The 18147-nt window shown below is 57.8% G+C and overlaps 1 protein-coding gene across 2 annotated transcripts in view; it reads left to right on the forward strand.

The window, feature by feature from the left end:
- The window catches only part of gtf2h4 (general transcription factor IIH, polypeptide 4), a 66503-nt gene that overhangs the window by 24429 nt on the left and 23927 nt on the right, over window positions 1-18147 (forward strand). For both annotated transcript variants that reach the window (XM_067974009.1, XM_067974010.1), the window contains 2 exons: window positions 6523-6631; window positions 7623-7691. In XM_067974009.1, the coding sequence (XP_067830110.1) occupies window positions 6523-6631; window positions 7623-7691 (178 nt within the window). The remainder of the gene's footprint in view (window positions 1-6522; window positions 6632-7622; window positions 7692-18147) is intronic.

Consider the following 18147-nt stretch of genomic DNA (forward strand, 5'->3'; position numbering starts at 1 on the left):
CATGAGTTCAAATCCCGCCACGGCAGCTGGGGAATTTGAATTCAATTAATTAAATAAAATCTGGAATTAAAATACTAGTGTCAGTAATGGTGGCCATGAAACTACCGGATTGTTGTAAAAACCCATCTAGTTAGGAAAGGAAACCTGCCGTCCTTACCCGGTCTGGCCTATATGTGACTCCAGACCCACAGCACATGTGGTTGATTCTTAATTGCCCTCTGAAATGGCCTAGCAAGCCACTCAGTTGTACAATCTCGCTAAAAAAAGTCATAATAAGAATCAAACCTGACGGACCACCCGGCATCGGACCACTAGGCACCGGACACGACAAAGGCAAACCACCAAGCCCAGTCGACCCTGCAAAGTCCTCCTCACTAACATCTGGGGACTTGTGCCAAAATTGGGAGAGCTGTCCCACAGACCAGTCAAGCAACAGCCTGACATAGCCATACTCTCAGAATCAGACCTTTCAGCCAACATCCCAGACTCTTCCATCACTATCCCTGGCTATGTCCTGTCCCACCGGCAGGACAGGCTCATCAGAGGTGGCGGTACAGTGATATACAGTCAGGAGGGAGTGGCCCTGGGAGTCCTCAACATTGACTCTGGACCCCATGAAATCTCATGGCATCAGGTCAAACATGGGCAAGGAAACCTTCTGCTGATTACCACCTACCGCCCTCCCTCAGCTGATGAATCAGTCCTCCTCCATGTTGAACACCACTTGGAGGAAGCACTGAGGGTAGCAAGGGCACAGAATGTACTTTGGGTGGGGGACTTCAATGTCCATCACCAAGAGTGGCTCGGTAGCACCACTACTGACCGAGCTGGCCGAGTCCCGAAGGACATAGCTGCCAGACTGGGCCTGTGGCAGATGGTGAGCAAACCAACGTGAGGGAAAAACTCATTTGACCTCGTCCTCACCAATCTACCAGTCGCAAATGTATCTGTCCATGACAGTATTGGTAGGAGTGACCACCGCACAGTCCTCGTGGAGATGAAGTCCCGTCTTCGCACTGAGGACACCATCCAACGTATTGTGTGGCACTATCACCATGCTAAATGGGATCGATTCAGAACAGATCTAGCAGCTCAAAACTGGGCATGCCATGAGGCGCTGTGGGCCATCATCAGCAGCAGAATTGTATTCCAGCACAATCTGTAACCTCATGGCCCGGCATATTCCTCACTCTACCATTACCAACAAGCCAGGGGATCAACCCTGGTTCAATGAGGAGTGCAGAAGAGTATGCCAGGAGCAGCACCAGGCGTACCTGAAAATGAGGTGCCAACCCGGTGAAGCTACAACACAGGACTACATGCATGTTAAACAGCGGAAGCAACATGCTAAAGACAGAGCTAAGCGACTCCACAACCAATGGATCAGATCAAAGCTCTGCAGTCCTGCCACATCCAGTCGTGAATGGTGGTGGACAATTAAACAACTAACGGGAGGAGGAGGCTCTGCAAACATCCCCATTCTCAATGATGGCGGAGTCCAGCACGTGAGTGCAAAAGACAAGGCTGAAGCGTTTGCAACCATCTTCAGCCAGAAGTGCCGAGTGGATGATCCATCTCGGCCTCCTCCAGATATCCCACCATCACAGAAGTCAGTCTTCAGCCAATTCGATTCACTCCACGTGATATCAAGAAACGGCTGAGTGCACTGGATACAGCAAAGGCTATGGGCCCCGACAACATCCCGACTGTAGTGCTGAAGACTTGTGCTCCAGAACTAGCTGCGCCTCTAGCCAAGCTGTTCCAGTACAGCTACAACATTGGCATCTGCCTAACAATGTGGAAAATTGCCCAGGTATGTCCTGTCTACAAAAAGCAGGACAAATCCAATCCGGCCAATTACCGCTCCATCAGTCTACTCTCAATCATCAGCAACGTGATAGAAGGTGTCATCGACAGTGCTATCAAGCGGCACTTACTCACCAATAACCTGCTCACCGATGCTCAGTTTGGGTTCCGCCAGGACCACTCAGCTCCAGAACTCATTACAGCCTTGGTCCAGACATGGACAGAAGAGCTGAATTCCAGAGGTGAGGTGAGAGTGACTGCCCTTGACATCAAGGCAGCATTTGACCGAGTGTGGCACCAAGGAGCACTAGTAAAATTGAAGTCAATGGAAATCAGGGGGAAAACTGTCCAGTGGCTGGAGTCATACCTAGCACAAAGGAAGATGGTAGTGGTTGTTGGAGGCCAATCATCTCAGCCCCAGGACATTGCTGCAGGAGTTCCTCAGGGCAGTGTCCGAGGCCCAACCATCTTCAGCTGCCTCATCAATGACCTTCCCTCCATCATAAGTTCAGAAATGGGGATGTTCGCTGATAATTGCACAGTGTTCAGTTCCATTCGCAACCCCTCAAATAATGAAGCAGTCCGAGCCCGCATGCAGCAAGACCTGGACAACATCCAGGCTTGGGCGGATAAGTGGCAAGTAACATTCGCGCCAGACAAGTGCCAGGCAATGACCATCTCCAACAAGAGAGAGTCTAACCACCTCCCCTTGACATTCAGCGGCATTACCATTGCCGAATCCCCCACCATCAACATCCTGGGGGTCACCATTGACCAGAAACTTAACTGGACCAGCTATATAAATACTGTGGCTACAAGAGCAGGTCAGAGGCTGGGTATTTTGCGGCGAGTGACTCACCTCCTGACTCCCCAAAGCCTTTCCACCATCTACAAGGCACAAGTCAGGAGTGTGATGGAATACTCTCCACTTGCCTGGATGAGTACAGCTCCAACAACACTCAAGAAGCTCGACACCATCCAGGACAAAGCAGTCCGCTTGATTGGCACCCCATCCACCAACCTAAACATTCACTCCCTTCACCACCGGCGCACTGTGGCTGCAGTGTATACCATCCACAGGATGCACTGCAGCAACTCGCCAAGGCTTCTTCGACAGCACCTCCCAAACCCGCGACCTCTACCACCTAGAAGGACAAGGGCAGCAGATACACGGGAACAACACCACCTGCACGTTCCCCTCCAAGTCAAACACCATCCCGACTTGGAAATATATCGCCGTTCCTTCATCGTCGCTGGGTCAAAATCCTGGAACTCCGTTCCTAACAGCACTGTGGGAGAACCTTCACCACATGGACTGCAGCGGTTCAAGAAGGCGTCTCACCACCACCTTCTCAAGGGCAATTAGGGATGGGCAATAAATGCCGGCCTCGCCAGCGACGCGCACATCCCATGAACGAATACAAAAAAAAAGGTTTCCACGGCAACAGGCTGGTCCCCATCTGTGCTGGTGAAGTTCGTTCTCTCTGTCTCGTGTGAACAGTGCCTATGAATGAATAATTGAAGACATCACCCTGAGGTTGAGGTTTCTCAGACTCTCTCAGTGAGAGCCATCTGGAAATGTTGTTTGTCACCTCAGTCGATTGACAGGCGGCAGAGCCAGAGCCTCTGATGTCCCACGGAGCAGACTAACAGAGAGATTAACAGGGCCGCGAACACTGGCATCCTGTGTGGGAGCAGCTTGAAAATGAAAGACCAGCGGGATCAATTTTACCATAACCCGCCCTTCGGGAAACTGCCGGAATCGGATGCAACACTGGTTTTACATCCCGGCCGATTTCACTCTCCATTGAAGTCAACGGAGAGCAATATCGAGCAAGGTGTAAAACTGGCGTTCCACCCAATCCCGTGGGATTCCCGCCCGGCAATCTACGGTTAAAATTACCCCCTAGGCACCAGTTGGAGACGAGGGGCCCCTCCGCCCAGTCGGCGACGAGGGGCCCCTCCGCCCAGTCGGCGACGAGGGGCCCCTCCGCCCAGTCGGCGACGAGGGGCCCCTCCGCCCAGTCGGCGACGAGGGGCCCCTCCGCCCAGTCGGCGACGAGGGGCCCCTCCGCCCAGTCGGCGACGAGGGGCCCCTCCGCCCAGTCGGCGACGAGGGGCCCCTCCGCCCAGTCGGCGACGAGGGGCCCCTCCGCCCAGTCGGCGACGAGGGGCCCCTCCGCCCAGTCGGCGACGAGGGGCCCCTCCGCCCAGTCGGCGACGAGGGGCCCCTCCGCCCAGTCGGCGACGAGGGGCCCCTCCGCCCAGTCGGCGACGAGGGGCCCCTACATAGAGGCAGCCAAAACTAATGAGACCTGCAAGATGTATAATTGGAACGCAATAATTTTTTAAACCCTGCTGAGGATTCAATGGAGTGCGGGGAGGCGGAGGGGAGAGCTTTAATTACATTGTTCCCTATCCCCAAATTCACACTGACTGACTGGACAGCTGTTTTGTATTTCTGACTCAATTTAAATATTCTGATTGCACACGATTTATTTCGGTTTGAATCATTAAGCTGATTCAACAAAACGCTGATTGGAATCGTTTCCATCAGATAATTTTTAATAAAATATAACGAGACTGGTCTGCTTAATCCTAGTGCAACTTAAGAAACCCATTTCATAAATTATATAACTTTGTCAGCCAATATAACATTAAATTGTAACAATTATCTATTATTTTTTACATTTGTTCTCTTTGTTATTTACCCTGAATGATGTTTTCTAAAAGTTGTGATTTTTTTAACGGTGGTGCACACGGCCTTTATATCAGTGCACAAACCCAAATTCATTCTGTACATGGCCGAAAAAGATTAGATGGAACCTTGGCGTCTATATATTTCTTTTCATGGGTACCCTAGAGCTGGTAGCTTCTAACTTTGCCCAGTTTAACGTAACTCCAAGTGGCCCACACCTACAATAACACAAATCTTCAAAATAAAATGAGGATGAGAGAATTAGCCAGGGAACTGGGTGGAACAGTGGGTCAGACACTGTCCTTTCCCCCTCTGGGACTGAGTGGTACAGTGGGTCAGACACTGTCCTTTCACCCTCTGGGACTGGGGTACAGTGGGTCACACACTGTCCTTTCACCCTCTGGGACTGGGTGGTACAGTGGGTCAGACACTGTCCTTTCCCCCTCTGGGACTGGGTGGTGCAGTGGGTCAGACACTGTCCTTTCCCCCTCTGGGACTGGGTGGTGCAGTGGGTCAGACACTGTCCTTTCCCCCTCTGGGGCTGGGTGGTACAGTGGGTCAGACACTGTCCTTTCCCCCTCTGGGACTGGGTGGTACAGTGGGTCAGACACTGTCCTTTCCCCCTCTGGGACTGAGTGGTACAGTGGGTCACACACTGTCCTTTCACCCTCTGGGACTGGGTGGTACACACATATACACTATATTTGCTCACTAAATCTTGATGTGTTGGCTGATATGTACAGCAATATAAGATAAACAAAAATTGTCCTTGAGGTTAACGGATAGTGAGATGAAGGGAAATATTAAAATAAATCTGGGTGAGAAGTTGCAGTGACAGAATGGCCCTGATCGAAGGGCGCCAGATGGGAGCTAATACTGTGATCAGCAACCTTGAGAGCCCAGTCAGCAGCCTTGGCAGAAGGCGAGGAAGAGTGGCACAGAGAATGGGAACATTAATTATCAATCCTGTCAGAAGCAGCTGAACTCGTCCTCATCTCCCATCCCCGTTCCCATGTGCTCTGCTTGTGCCCAGCGCACACATCTGTCCAACCATAACGGACGGGTGTCACTCACGGCCGGTAGGGCTCACGCTCAGGATTCTGCAGCTGATGCCCTGGATAGTGTCTGGTGGCATTTGTGTGGTACAGGAAGAGGGAAGGCTGATCGGAGATAGGACTGTAGTGTCCATCGCACCAATTCACAGAGTAAAGCTCCCTCTACGCTGTCCCATCAAACACTCCCAGGGCAGGTACAGCACGGGTTAGATACAGAGTAAAGCTCCCTCTACACTGTCCCATCAAACACTCCCAGGGCAGGTACAGCACGGGTTAGATACAGAGTAAAGCTCCCTCTACACTGTCCCATCAAACACTCCCAGGGCAGGTACAGCACGGGTTAGATACAGAGTAAAGCTCCCTCTACACTGTCCATTAAAAACACTCCCAGGTCAGGTACAGCACAGGTTAGATACAGAGTAAAGCTCCCTCTATGCTGTCCCATCAAACACTCCCAGATCAGGTACAGCACAGGTTTGATTCAGAGTAAAGCTCCCTCTATGCTGTCCCATCAAACACTCCCAGATCAGGTACAGCACAGGTTAGATACAGAGTAAAGCTCCCTCTATGCTGTCCCATCAAACACTCCCAGATCAGGTACAGCACGGGTTAGATACAGAGTAAAGCTCCCTCTACACTGTCCCATCAAACACTCCCAGGGCAGGTACAGCACAGGTTAGATACAGAGTAAAGTTCCATCTACAGCCTGGTCTTTATTCAAAGTTGCTTCATCCAGATTATCTGACAATTCAAAATGTTTTTAGCATTAAATTCCCACTTTGCATTAATTCAAACAATGGAATAATTCACAATTTTTTTTATGTATTAAAAATAGATTTCAAGTTATCAGGACTAATCTGTACATTGTTTCAGCAGCTGCAAAGTTAATCAGCCTCACTGTTGCTGCCTGGTTTCCCCACCATGTTTGGTTTCATTCTCTCTCTCTCTCTCTTTCCCTTGCAGTGAAGGAGGGGAGGCTCCCTGCATCACCTCAGCTGGATTCCAGTTCCTCCTGCTGGACACTTGCTCCCAGCTCTGGTACTTCATGCTCCAATATCTGCATACAGCCCAGGTAAGGCAGGAGCAGAGACAATTACCGTCACCTCGTAGGGGAACAGTGTCTTGTCACTGTGTAAACCCGCTCCTCCAACTCTATCAATGGGTCTGACTGCCAGATCCCTACCCAGTGTCAGCTGCGGCTCAGTGGGTAGTGCTGTCAGCTCCGAGTCAGAAAGTCGTGGGTTCAAGACCCACTCCAGAGACTTGAGCGCATCATCCAGGCCGACACTCCTGGTGCAGTACCGAGGGAGTGTCAAAGGTGCCGTCTTTTGGATGAGACGTTAAACCGAGGCCGTGTCTCAGGTGGACGTAAAAGATCCCACGGCCACTATTTCAAAGAAGAGCAGGGGAGTTCTCCCCCGGTATACAGGATAACATTTATTCCTCAACCAGCATCTGGTTAAATGTAAGGAGTCTTACAACACCAGGTTATAGTCCGACAGCTTTATTTAAAATCACAAGCTTTCGGAGGCTTCCTCCTTCGTCAGGTGAGTGTGGGATTCCATAAAGGTTACCGCATATATAGTCAGAGAACAATACCTGGTGATTACAGATAATCTTTCCAACTGCCCGTTATCAAGGCAATCAAAGGAGTTGAATAGTGTTCAGACAGAGAGACATTACATACAAGACTACTGAATACACAAATGGTCAGAACACAAAGACAGAGAGAGAGAGAGAGAAACATCCGAAAGGTAGAGAAAGAGAGAGAATGACCAGTTGTATTAAAACAGATAACTTTTTTTCGCTGGTGGGGTTACATGTAGCGTGACATGAACCCAAGATCCCGGTTGAGGCCGTCCTCATGGGTGCAGAACTTGGCTATCAATTTCTGCTCGACGATTTTGCATTGTCATGTGTCTCGAAGGCCGCCTTGGAGAACATCAGTGATCTGGTCATTATCACGTTGCTGTTTGTGGGATCTTGCTGTGTCCGTTAAACAAATTATCAACTTGCACAGCGTAACTAACATTTCTGTTTCTCTCCCTGTCCCCCTCCAACAGTCCCGAAATATGGACCTGGTTGAGATTCTATCCTTCGTATTCCAACTAAGTTTCTCCACACTGGGCAAGGTAAGAGATTTTCCATGTTGCACAGCACGAAAATAGCAGTAAGATCAAAGCTTCCCCTCCTCCTTGAAGGCAGTTTGAATAATGTGAACTCCCATTGCTGCAAACTTCGACAAATCAGGGCAAGGGAGAGGGGACGGTGCGGGGGGAGGGAGAGAGCAGAGGGTGCGGGGGGAGGGAGAGAGCGGACGGTGCAGGGGGAGGGAGAGAGCGGACGGGGGGAGGGGGAGAGCGGACGGGGGGAGGGAAAGAGCGGACGGTGCGGGGGAAGGGGGGAGAGCGGACGGTGCGGGGGGAGGGGGAGAGAGGGGACGGTGCGGGGGGAGGGGGAGAGAGGGGACGGTGCGGGGGGAGGGAGAGAGCGGACGGTGCGGGGGGAGGGGGAGAGAGCGGACGGTGCGGGGGGAGGGGGAGAGAGCGGACGGTGCGGGGGGAGGGGGAGAGAGCGGAGGGGGAGGGGGAGAGCGGAGGGTGCGGGGGGAGGGGGAGAGAGCGGACGGTGCGGGGAGGGGGAGAGAGCGGACGGTGCGGGGGGAGGGAGAGAGAGCGGACGGTGCGGGGGGAGGGAGAGAGAGCGGACGGTGCGGGGGGAGGGGAGAGAGCGGACGGTGCGGGGGGAGGGAGAGAGAGCGGATGGTGCGGGGGGAGGGGGAGAGAGCGGACGGTGCGGGGGGAGGGAGAGAGAGCGGATGGTGCGGGGGGAGGGGGAGAGAGCGGACGGTGCGGGGGGAGGGGGAAAGAGCGGAGGGGGAGGGGGAGAGAGCGGACGGTGCGGGGGGAGGGGGAGAGAGCGGACGGTGCGGGGGGAGGGGGAGAGAGCGGACGGTGCGGGGGGAGGGGGAGAGAGCGGACGGTGCGGGGGGAGGGGGAGAGAGCGGACGGTGCGGGGGGAGGGGGAGAGAGCGGACGGTGCGGGGGGAGGGGGAGAGAGCGGACGGTGCGGGGGGAGGGGGAGAGAGCGGACGGTGCGGGGGGAGGGGGGAGAGAGCGGACGGTGCGGGGGGAGGGGGAGAGAGCGGACGGTGCGGGGGGAGGGGGAGAGAGCGGACGGTGCGGGGGGAGGGGGAGAGAGCGGACGGTGCGGGGGGAGGGGGAGAGAGCGGACGGTGCGGGCGGAGGGAGAGAGAGCGGGGGGAGGGGGAGAGAGCGGACGGTGCGGGGGGAGGGAGAGAGAGCGGAGGGTGCGGGGGGAGGGGGAGAGAGCGGGGGGAGGGGGAGAGAGCGGAGGGTGCGGGGGGAGGGGGGAGAGAGCGGAGGGTGCGGGGGGAGGGGGAGAGAGCGGACGGTGCGGGGGGAGGGGGAGAGAGCGGAGGGTGCGGGGGGAGGGGGAGAGAGCGGAGGGTGCGGGGGGAGGGGGAGAGAGCGGAGGGTGCGGGGGGAGGGGGAGAGAGCGGGGGGAGGGGGAGAGAGCGGAGGGTGCGGGGGGAGGGGGAGAGAGCAGAGGGTGCGGGGGGAGGGGGAGAGAGCGGAGGGTGCGGGGGGAGGGGGAGAGAGCGGAGGGTGCGGGGGGAGGGGGGAAAGAGCGGAGGGTGCGGGGGGAGGGAGAGAGAGCGGGGGGAGGGGGAGAGAGCGGACGGTGCGGGGGGAGGGAGAGAGAGCGAGAGCGGACCGTGTGCTGCAGGGAGAGAGAGAGTGGGAGAGCGGACCGTGTGCTGCAGGGAGAGAGAGAGAGAGCGGACCGTGTGCTGCAGGGAGAGAGAGAGAGAGCGGACCGTGTGCTGCAGAGAGAGAGAGGGGGAGAGAGAGAGAGAGAGAGAGCAGACCGTGTGCTGCAGGGGGGAGAGAGAGAGAGAGCGGACCGTGTGCTGCAGGGAGGGAGAGAGAGAGAGAGAGAGAAAGAGAGAGAGAGAGCAGACCGTGTGCTGCAGGGGGAGAGAGAGAGAGCGGACCGTGTGCTGCAGGGATAGAGAGAGAGAGAGAGAGAGAGCGGACCGTGTGCTGCAGGGAGAGAGAGAGAGAGCAGACCGTGTGCTGCAGGGGGTGGGGGGAGAGAGAGAGAGAAAGAGAGAGAGAGAGCAGACCGTGTGCTGCAGGGAGGGAGAGAGAGAGAGAGAGAAAGAGAGAGAGAGAGCAGACCGTGTGCTGCAGGGGGAGAGAGAGTGGGAGAGCGGACCGTGTGCTGCAGGGAGAGAGAGAGAGAGCGGACCGTGTGCTGCAGGGAGAGAGAGAGAGAGCGGACCGTGTGCTGCAGAGAGAGAGAGGGGGAGAGAGAGAGAGAGAGAGCAGACCGTGTGCTGCAGGGGGAGAGAGAGAGAGCGGACCGTGTGCTGCAGGGATAGAGAGAGAGAGAGAGAGAGAGAGAGCGGACCGTGTGCTGCAGGGAGAGAGAGAGAGAGAGAGCAGACCGTGTGCTGCAGGGAGGGAGAGAGAGAGAGAGAGAAAGAGAGAGAGAGAGCAGACCGTGTGCTGCAGGGGGAGAGAGAGTGGGAGAGCGGACCGTGTGTTGCAGGGAGAGAGAGAGAGAGCGGACCGTGTGCTGCAGGGAGAGAGAGAGAGAGCGGACCGTGTGCTGCAGAGAGAGAGAGGGGGAGAGAGAGAGAGAGCAGACCGTGTGCTGCAGGGGGAGAGAGAGAGAGCGGACCGTGTGCTGCAGGGATAGAGAGAGAGAGAGAGAGAGCGGACCGTGTGCTGCAGGGAGAGAGAGAGAGAGCAGACCGTGTGCTGCAGGGAGGGAGAGAGAGAGAGAGAGAGAAAGAGAGAGAGAGAGCAGACCGTGTGCTGCAGGGGGAGAGAGAGAGAGAGCAGACCGTGTGCTGCAGAGAGAGAGAGAGGGAGAGAGCAGACCGTGTGCTGCAGAGAGAGGAGAGAGAGCAGACCGTGTGCTGCAGAGAGAGAGGGAGAGAGCGGACCGTGTTCTGCAGGGAGAGAGAGAGAGAGAGAGCGGACCGTGTGCTGCAGGGAGAGAGAGAGAGAGAGCAGACCGTGTGCTGCAGGGGGTGGGGGGAGAGAGAGAGAGAGAGAGAGGAGAGCAGACCGTGTGCTGCAGGGAGAGAGAAGGAGAGAGCGAGAGCAGACCGTGTGCTGCAGGGAGAGAGAGAGAGAGAGAGCAGACCGTGTGCTGCAGGGGGTGGGGGGAGAGAGAGAGAGGCAGACCGTGTGCTGCAGGGAGAGAGAGAGAGAGAGCGCGGACCGTGTGCTGCAGGGAGAGAGAGAGAGAGGGAGCGGACCGTGTGCTGCAGGGGGAGAGAGAGAGAGCGCGGACCGTGTGCTGCAGGGAGAGAGAGCGGACCGTGTGCTGCAGGGAGAGAGAGAGAGAGAGAGAGGGTGAGAGCAGACCGTGTGCTGCAGGGAGAGAGAGAGAGAGAGAGAGAGGACCGTGTGCTGCAGGGAGAGAGAGAGAGAGAGAGGGAGAGAGCGGACCGTGTGCTGCAGGGAGAGAGAGAGAGAGAGCGAGCAGACCGTGTGCTGCAGGGAGAGAGAGAGAGGACCGTGTGCTGCAGGGGGAGAGAGGGAGAGAGCGGACCGTGTGCTGCAGGGAGAGAGAGAGAGAGAGAGAGAGGACCGTGTGCTGCAGGGAGAGAGAGAGAGAGAGAGAGAGGACCGTGTGCTGCAGGGAGAGAGGGAGAGAGAGAGAGGACCGTGTGCTGCAGGAGAGAGAGAGAGAGGGAGAGAGCAGACCGTGTGCTGCAGGGAGAGGGAGAGAGAGAGCGGACCGTGTGTTGCAGGGAGAGAGAGGGGGAGAGAGAGAGCAGACCGTGTGCTGCAGGGGGGGAGAGAGAGAGAGAGAGCAGACCGTGTGCTGCAGGGAGAGAGAGAGAGCGCGGACCGTGTGCTGCAGGGAGGGAGAGAGAGAGAGCGGACCGTATGCTGCAGGGAGAGAGAGAGAGCGCGGACCGTGTGCTGCAGGGAGGGAGAGAGAGAGAGAGAGCGGACCGTGTGCTGCAGGGAGAGAGAGAGAGAGAGAGAGAGGACCGTGTGCTGCAGGGAGAGAGAGAGGGAGAGAGCGCGGACCGTGTGTTGCAGGGAGAGAGAGAGAGAGGGAGAGGACCGTGTGCTGCAGGGAGAGAGAGAGGGAGAGAGCGCGGACCGTGTGTTGCAGGGAGAGAGAGAGAGAGAGAGAGGACCGTGTGCTGCAGGGAGAGAGAGAGAGAGAGAGGACCGTGTGCTGCAGGGAGAGAGGGAGAGAGAGAGAGGACCGTGTGCTGCAGGGAGAGAGAGAGAGGGAGAGAGCAGACCGTGTGCTGCAGGGAGAGGGAGAGAGAGAGCGGACCGTGTGTTGCAGGGAGAGAGAGGGGGAGAGAGAGAGCAGACCGTGTGCTGCAGGGGGGAGAGAGAGAGAGAGAGCAGACCGTGTGCTGCAGGGAGAGAGAGAGAGCGCGGACCGTGTGCTGCAGGGAGGGAGAGAGAGAGAGAGAGAGAGAGCGGACCGTATGCTGCAGGGAGAGAGAGAGAGCGCGGACCGTGTGCTGCAGGGAGGAGAGAGAGAGAGAGAGAGAGCGGACCGTGTGCTGCAGGGAGAGAGAGAGAGAGAGAGAGAGAGAGGACCGTGTGCTGCAGGGAGAGAGAGAGGGAGAGAGCGCGGACCGTGTGTTGCAGGGAGAGAGAGAGAGAGGGAGAGGACCGTGTGCTGCAGGGAGAGAGAGAGGGAGAGAGCGCGGACCGTGTGTTGCAGGGAGAGAGAGAGAGAGGACCGTGTGCTGCAGAGAGAGAGAGAGAGCGAGCGAGAAAGAGAGCGGACGGTATGCTGCAGGGAGAGGGAGAGAGCGCGGACCGTGTGTTGCAGGGAGAGAGAGAGAGAGAGAGAGAGAGGACCGTGTGTTGCAGGGAGAGAGAGAGAGAGAGAGAGAGGACCGTGTGTTGCAGGGAGAGAGAGAGAGAGAGAGGACGTGTGTTGCAGGGAGAGAGAGAGAGAGAGCGGACCCTGTGTTGCAGGGAGAGAGAGAGCGAGAGGGAGAGCGGACCGTGTGCTGCAGGGGAGAGAGAGAGAGGCGCGGACCGTGTGTTGCAGGGAGAGAGAGAGAGAGAGAGAGAGAGAGGACCGTGTGTTGCAGGGAGAGAGAGAGAGAGAGAGAGGACCGTGTGTTGCAGGGAGGAGAGAGAGAGAGAGCGGACCCTGTGTTGCAGGGAGAGAGAGAGCGAGAGGGAGAGAGAGAGGGACCGTGTGCTGCAGGGAGAGAGAGAGCGAGAGAGAGCAGACCGTGTGCTGCAGGGGAGAGAGAGGGAGGAGAGCGGACCGTGTGCTGCAGGGAGAGAGAGAGCGAGAGAGAGCAGACCCGTGTGCTGCAGGGAGAGAGAGGGGGAGAGCAGACCGTGTGCTGCAGGGGAGAAGAGAAGAGAGAGAGCGGATCTTGTGCTGCAGGGAGAGAGAGGGGGGAGAGAGCGGACCGTGTGCTGCAGGGAGAGAGAGAGTGGGAGAGCGGACCGTGTGCTGCAGGGAGAGAGAGAGAGAGCGGACCGTGTGCTGCAGGGAGAGAGAGAGAGAGAGCGGACCGTGTGCTGCAGAGAGAGAGAGGGGGAGAGAGAGAGAGAGAGAGAGAGCAGACCGTGTGCTGCAGGGGGAGAGAGAGAGAGAGCGGACCGTGTGCTGCAGGGAGGGAGAGAGAGAGAGAGAGAGAAAGAGAGAGAGAGAGCAGACCGTGTGCTGCAGGGGGAGAGAGAGAGAGCGGACCGTGTGCTGCAGGGATAGAGAGAGAGAGAGAGAGAGAGCGGACCGTGTGCTGCAGGGAGAGAGAGAGAGAGCAGACCGTGTGCTGCAGGGGGTGGGGGGAGAGAGAGAGAGAGAAAGAGAGAGAGAGAGCAGACCGTGTGCTGCAGGGAGGGAGAGAGAGAGAGAGAGAAAGAGAGAGAGAGAGAGCAGACCGTGTGCTGCAGGGGGGAGAGGAGAGTGGGAGAGCGGACCGTGTGCTGCAGGGAGAGAGAGAGAGAGCGGACCGTGTGCTGCAGGGAGAGAGAGAGAGAGCGGACCGTGTGCTGCAGAGAGAGAGAGGGGGAGAGAGAGAGAGAGAGAGAGCAGACCGTGTGCTGCAGGGGGGAGAGAGAGAGAGAGCGGACCGTGTGCTGCAGGGATAGAGAGAGAGAGAGAGAGAGAGAGAGCGGACCGTGTGCTGCAGGGAGAGAGAGAGAGAGAGAGCAGACCGTGTGCTGCAGGGAGGGAGAGAGAGAGAGAGAGAGAAAGAGAGAGAGAGAGCAGACCGTGTGCTGCAGGGGGAGAGAGAGAGTGGGAGAGCGGACCGTGTGTTGCAGGGAGAGAGAGAGAGAGCGGACCGTGTGCTGCAGGGAGAGAGAGAGAGAGCGGACCGTGTGCTGCAGAGAGAGAGAGGGGGAGAGAGAGAGAGAGAGCAGACCGTGTGCTGCAGGGGGAGAGAGAGAGAGCGGACCGTGTGCTGCAGGGATAGAGAGAGAGAGAGAGAGAGCGGGACCGTGTGCTGCAGGGAGAGAGAGAGAGAGCAGACCGTGTGCTGCAGGGAGGGAGAGAGAGAGAGAGAGAGAAAGAGAGAGAGAGAGCAGACCGTGTGCTGCAGGGGGAGAGAGAGAGAGAGCAGACCGTGTGCTGCAGAGAGAGAGAGAGGGAGAGAGCAGACCGTGTGCTGCAGAGAGAGGGAGAGAGCAGACCGTGTGCTGCAGAGAGAGAGGGAGAGAGCGGACCGTGTTCTGCAGGGAGAGAGAGAGAGAGAGAGCGGACCGTGTGCTGCAGGGAGAGAGAGAGAGAGAGCAGACCGTGTGCTGCAGGGGGTGGGGGGAGAGAGAGAGAGAGAGAGAGAGGGAGAGCAGACCGTGTGCTGCAGGGAGAGAGAAGGAGAGAGCGAGAGCAGACCGTGTGCTGCAGGGAGAGAGAGAGAGAGAGAGCAGACCGTGTGCTGCAGGGGGTGGGGGAGAGAGAGAGAGCAGACCGTGTGCTGCAGGGAGAGAGAGAGAGAGAGCGCGGACCGTGTGCTGCAGGGAGAGAGAGAGAGAGGGAGCGGACCGTGTGCTGCAGGGGGAGAGAGAGAGAGAGCGCGGACCGGTGTGCTGCAGGGAGAGAGAGCGGACCGTGTGCTGCAGGGAGAGAGAGAGAGAGAGAGGGTGAGAGCAGACCGTGTGCTGCAGGGAGAGAGAGAGAGAGAGAGAGAGGACCGTGTGCTGCAGGGAGAGAGAGAGAGAGAGAGGGAGAGAGCGGACCGTGTGCTGCAGGGAGAGAGAGAGAGAGAGCGAGCAGACCGTGTGCTGCAGGGAGAGAGAGAGAGGGACCGTGTGCTGCAGGGGGAGAGAGGGAGAGAGCGGACCGTGTGCTGCAGGGAGAGAGAGAGAGAGAGAGAGAGAGGACCGTGTGCTGCAGGGAGAGAGAGAGAGAGAGAGAGGGACCGTGTGCTGCAGGGAGAGAGGGAGAGAGAGAGAGGACCGTGTGCTGCAGGGAGAGAGAGAGAGGGAGAGAGCAGACCGTGTGCTGCAGGGAGAGGGAGAGAGAGAGAGCGGACCGTGTGTTGCAGGGAGAGAGAGGGGGAGAGAGAGAGCAGACCGTGTGCTGCAGGGGGGAGAGAGAGAGAGAGAGAGAGAGCAGACCGTGTGCTGCAGGGAGAGAGAGAGAGCGCGGACCGTGTGCTGCAGGGAGGGAGAGAGAGAGAGCGGACCGTATGCTGCAGGGAGAGAGAGAGAGCGCGGACCGTGTGCTGCAGGGAGGGAGAGAGAGAGAGAGAGCGGACCGTGTGCTGCAGGAGAGGAGAGAGAGAGAGAGAGAGAGGACCGTGTGCTGCAGGGAGAGAGAGAGGGAGAGAGCGCGGACCGTGTGTTGCAGGGAGAGAGAGAGAGAGAGGGAGAGGACCGTGTGCTGCAGGGAGAGAGAGAGAGGGAGAGAGCGCGGACCGTGTGTTGCAGGGAGAGAGAGAGAGAGAGAGAGGACCGTGTGCTGCAGGGAGAGAGAGAGAGAGAGAGGACCGTGTGCTGCAGGGAGAGAGGGAGAGAGAGAGAGGACCGTTGTGCTGCAGGGAGAGAGAGAGAGGGAAGAGAGCAGACCGTGTGCTGCAGGGAGAGGGAGAGAGAGAGCGGGACCGTGTGTTGCAGGGAGAGAGAGGGGGAGAGAGAGAGAGCAGACCGTGTGCTGCAGGGGGGAGAGAGAGAGAGAGAGAGAGCAGACCGTGTGCTGCAGGGAGAGAGAGAGAGCGCGGACCGTGTGCTGCAGGGAGGGAGAGAAAGAGAGAGAGAGAGCGGACCGTATGCTGCAGGGAGAGAGAGAGGAGCGCGGACCGTGTGCTGCAGGGGAGGGAGAGAGAGAGAGAGAGAGAGCGGACCGTGTGCTGCAGGGAGAGAGAGAGAGAGAGAGAGAGAGAGGACCGTGTGCTGCAGGGGAGAGAGAGGAGGAGAGAGCGCGGACCGTGTGTTGCAGGGAGAGAGAGAGAGAGAGGGAGAGGACCGTGTGCTGCAGGGAGAGAGAGAGGGAGAGAGCGCGGACCGTGTGTTGCAGGGAGAGAGAGAGAGAGGACCGTGTGCTGCAGAGAGAGAGAGAGAGCGAGCGAGAAAGAGAGCGGACGGTATGCTGCAGGGAGAGGGAGGAGAGCGCGGACCGTGTGTTGCAGGGAGAGAGAGAGAGAGAGAGAGAGAGGACCGTGTGTTGCAGGGAGAGAGAGAGAGAGAGAGAGAGAGAGGACCGTGTGTTGCAGGGAGAGAGAGAGAGAGAGAGGACCGTGTGTTGCAGGGAGAGAGAGAGAGAGAGCGGACCCTGTGTTGCAGGGAGAGAGAGAGCGAGAGGGAGAGCGGACCGGTGTGCTGCAGGGAGAGAGAGAGAGCGCGGACCGTGTGTTGCAGGGAGAGAGAGAGAGAGAGAGAGAGAGAGAGGACCGTGTGTTGCAGGGAGAGAGAGAGAGAGAGAGAGGGACCGTGTGTTGCAGGGAGAGAGAGAGAGAGAGCGGACCCTGTGTTGCAGGGAGAGAGAGAGCGAGAGGAGAGAGAGAGAGGACCGTGTGCTGCAGGGAGAGAGAGAGCGAGAGAGAGCAGACCGTGTGCTGCAGGGAGAGAGAGGGAGAGAGCGGACCGTGTGCTGCAGGGAGAGAGAGAGCGAGAGAGAGCAGACCGTGTGCTGCAGGGAGAGAGAGGGGGGAGAGCAGACCGTGTGCTGCAGGGAGAGAAAGAGAGAGAGCGGATCTTGTGCTGCAGGGAGAGAGAGGGGGAGAGAGCGGACCGTGTGCTGCAGAGAGAGAAAGAGAGAGAGAGCGGATCTTGTGCTGCAGGGAGAGAGAGGGGGAGAGAGAGCGGACCCGTGTGCTGCAGAGAGAGAGCAGACCGTCTGCTGCAGGGGGGGGAGAGAGGGAGGAGAGAGAGAGAGAGAGAGAGAGAGAGAGAGCGGACCGTGTGCTGCAGGGAGAGAGAGGGGGAGAGAGAGAGAGCAGACCGTGTGCTGCAGGGGGAGAGAGAGAGGGAGAGAGCAGACCGTGTGCTGCAGGGAGAGAGAGAGAGAGAGAGAGAGAGAGAGGACCCGTGCGATGCAGGGAGAGAGAGGGGGAGAGAGAGAGCAGACCGTGTGCTGCAGGGGGAGAGAGAGAGGGAGAGAGCAGACCGTGTGGCTGCAGGGAGAGAGAGAGAGCAGACCATGTGCTGCAGGGAGAGAGAGGACCGTGTGCTGCAGGGAGAGAGAGGGGGGAGAGAGAGAGCAGACCGTGTGCTGCAGGGAGAGAGAGAGCAGACCGTGTGCTGCAGGGGGAGAGAGAGAGGGAGAGAGCAGACCGTGTGCTGCAGGGAGAGAGAGAGAGAGAGCGGACCGTGTGCTGCAGGGAGAGAGAGAGAGAGAGAGAGAGAGCGCGGACCGTGTGCTGCAGGGAGAGAGAGAGAGAGCAGACCGTGTGCTGCAGGGAGAGAGGGAGAGAGAGAGCGGACCGTGTGCTGCAGGGAGAGAGAGAGAGAGAGAGAGAGCAGACCGTGTGCTGCAGGGGGAGAGAGAGAGAGAGAGAGCAGACCGTGTGCTGCAGGGAGAGAGAGCGGACCGTGTGCTGCAGGGAGAGAGAGAGGGAGAGAGCAGACCGTGTGCTGCAGGGGGAGAGAGAGAGAGAGAGAGCAGACCGTGTGCTGCAGGGAGAGAGAGCGGACCGTGTGCTGCAGGGAGAGAGAGAGGGAGAGAGCAGACCGTGTGCTGCAGGGAGAGAGAGCGGACCGTGTGCTGCAGGGAGAGAGAGAGGGAGAGAGCAGACCGTGTGCTGCAGGGAGAGAGAGAGAGAGAGAGCGGACTGTGTGCTGCAGGGAGAGAGAGAGTAGGTCATGAGCTGCAGGAATCACTGAGCTTTTTATGAATGTGGGAACCTGGATGATTTATATTCACAGGATTGATCGCAGCTAACCCTCGCCTTAATACTTCAGTAGCTAAAGCTGATTAACTTCGATTGGGGGCAGTTTTTAAAAGCATTAATTAGAGCAGGATTGCAATAAAGTGTCCTTTGAAAGGTATCTCGCTGTCAGGGTTCTTGTACTTCTGGAACCTTGAGTGCTGCTAATCTGATCACTGGAAATAAATCTCAGCACCACCTACGTGCTAAAGATAAATGTTTTGGTCACTTGG

Source organism: Heptranchias perlo, chromosome 39 (assembly GCF_035084215.1).
Source record: "Heptranchias perlo isolate sHepPer1 chromosome 39, sHepPer1.hap1, whole genome shotgun sequence".
NCBI classification, from domain to species: Eukaryota; Metazoa; Chordata; class Chondrichthyes; order Hexanchiformes; family Hexanchidae; genus Heptranchias; species Heptranchias perlo.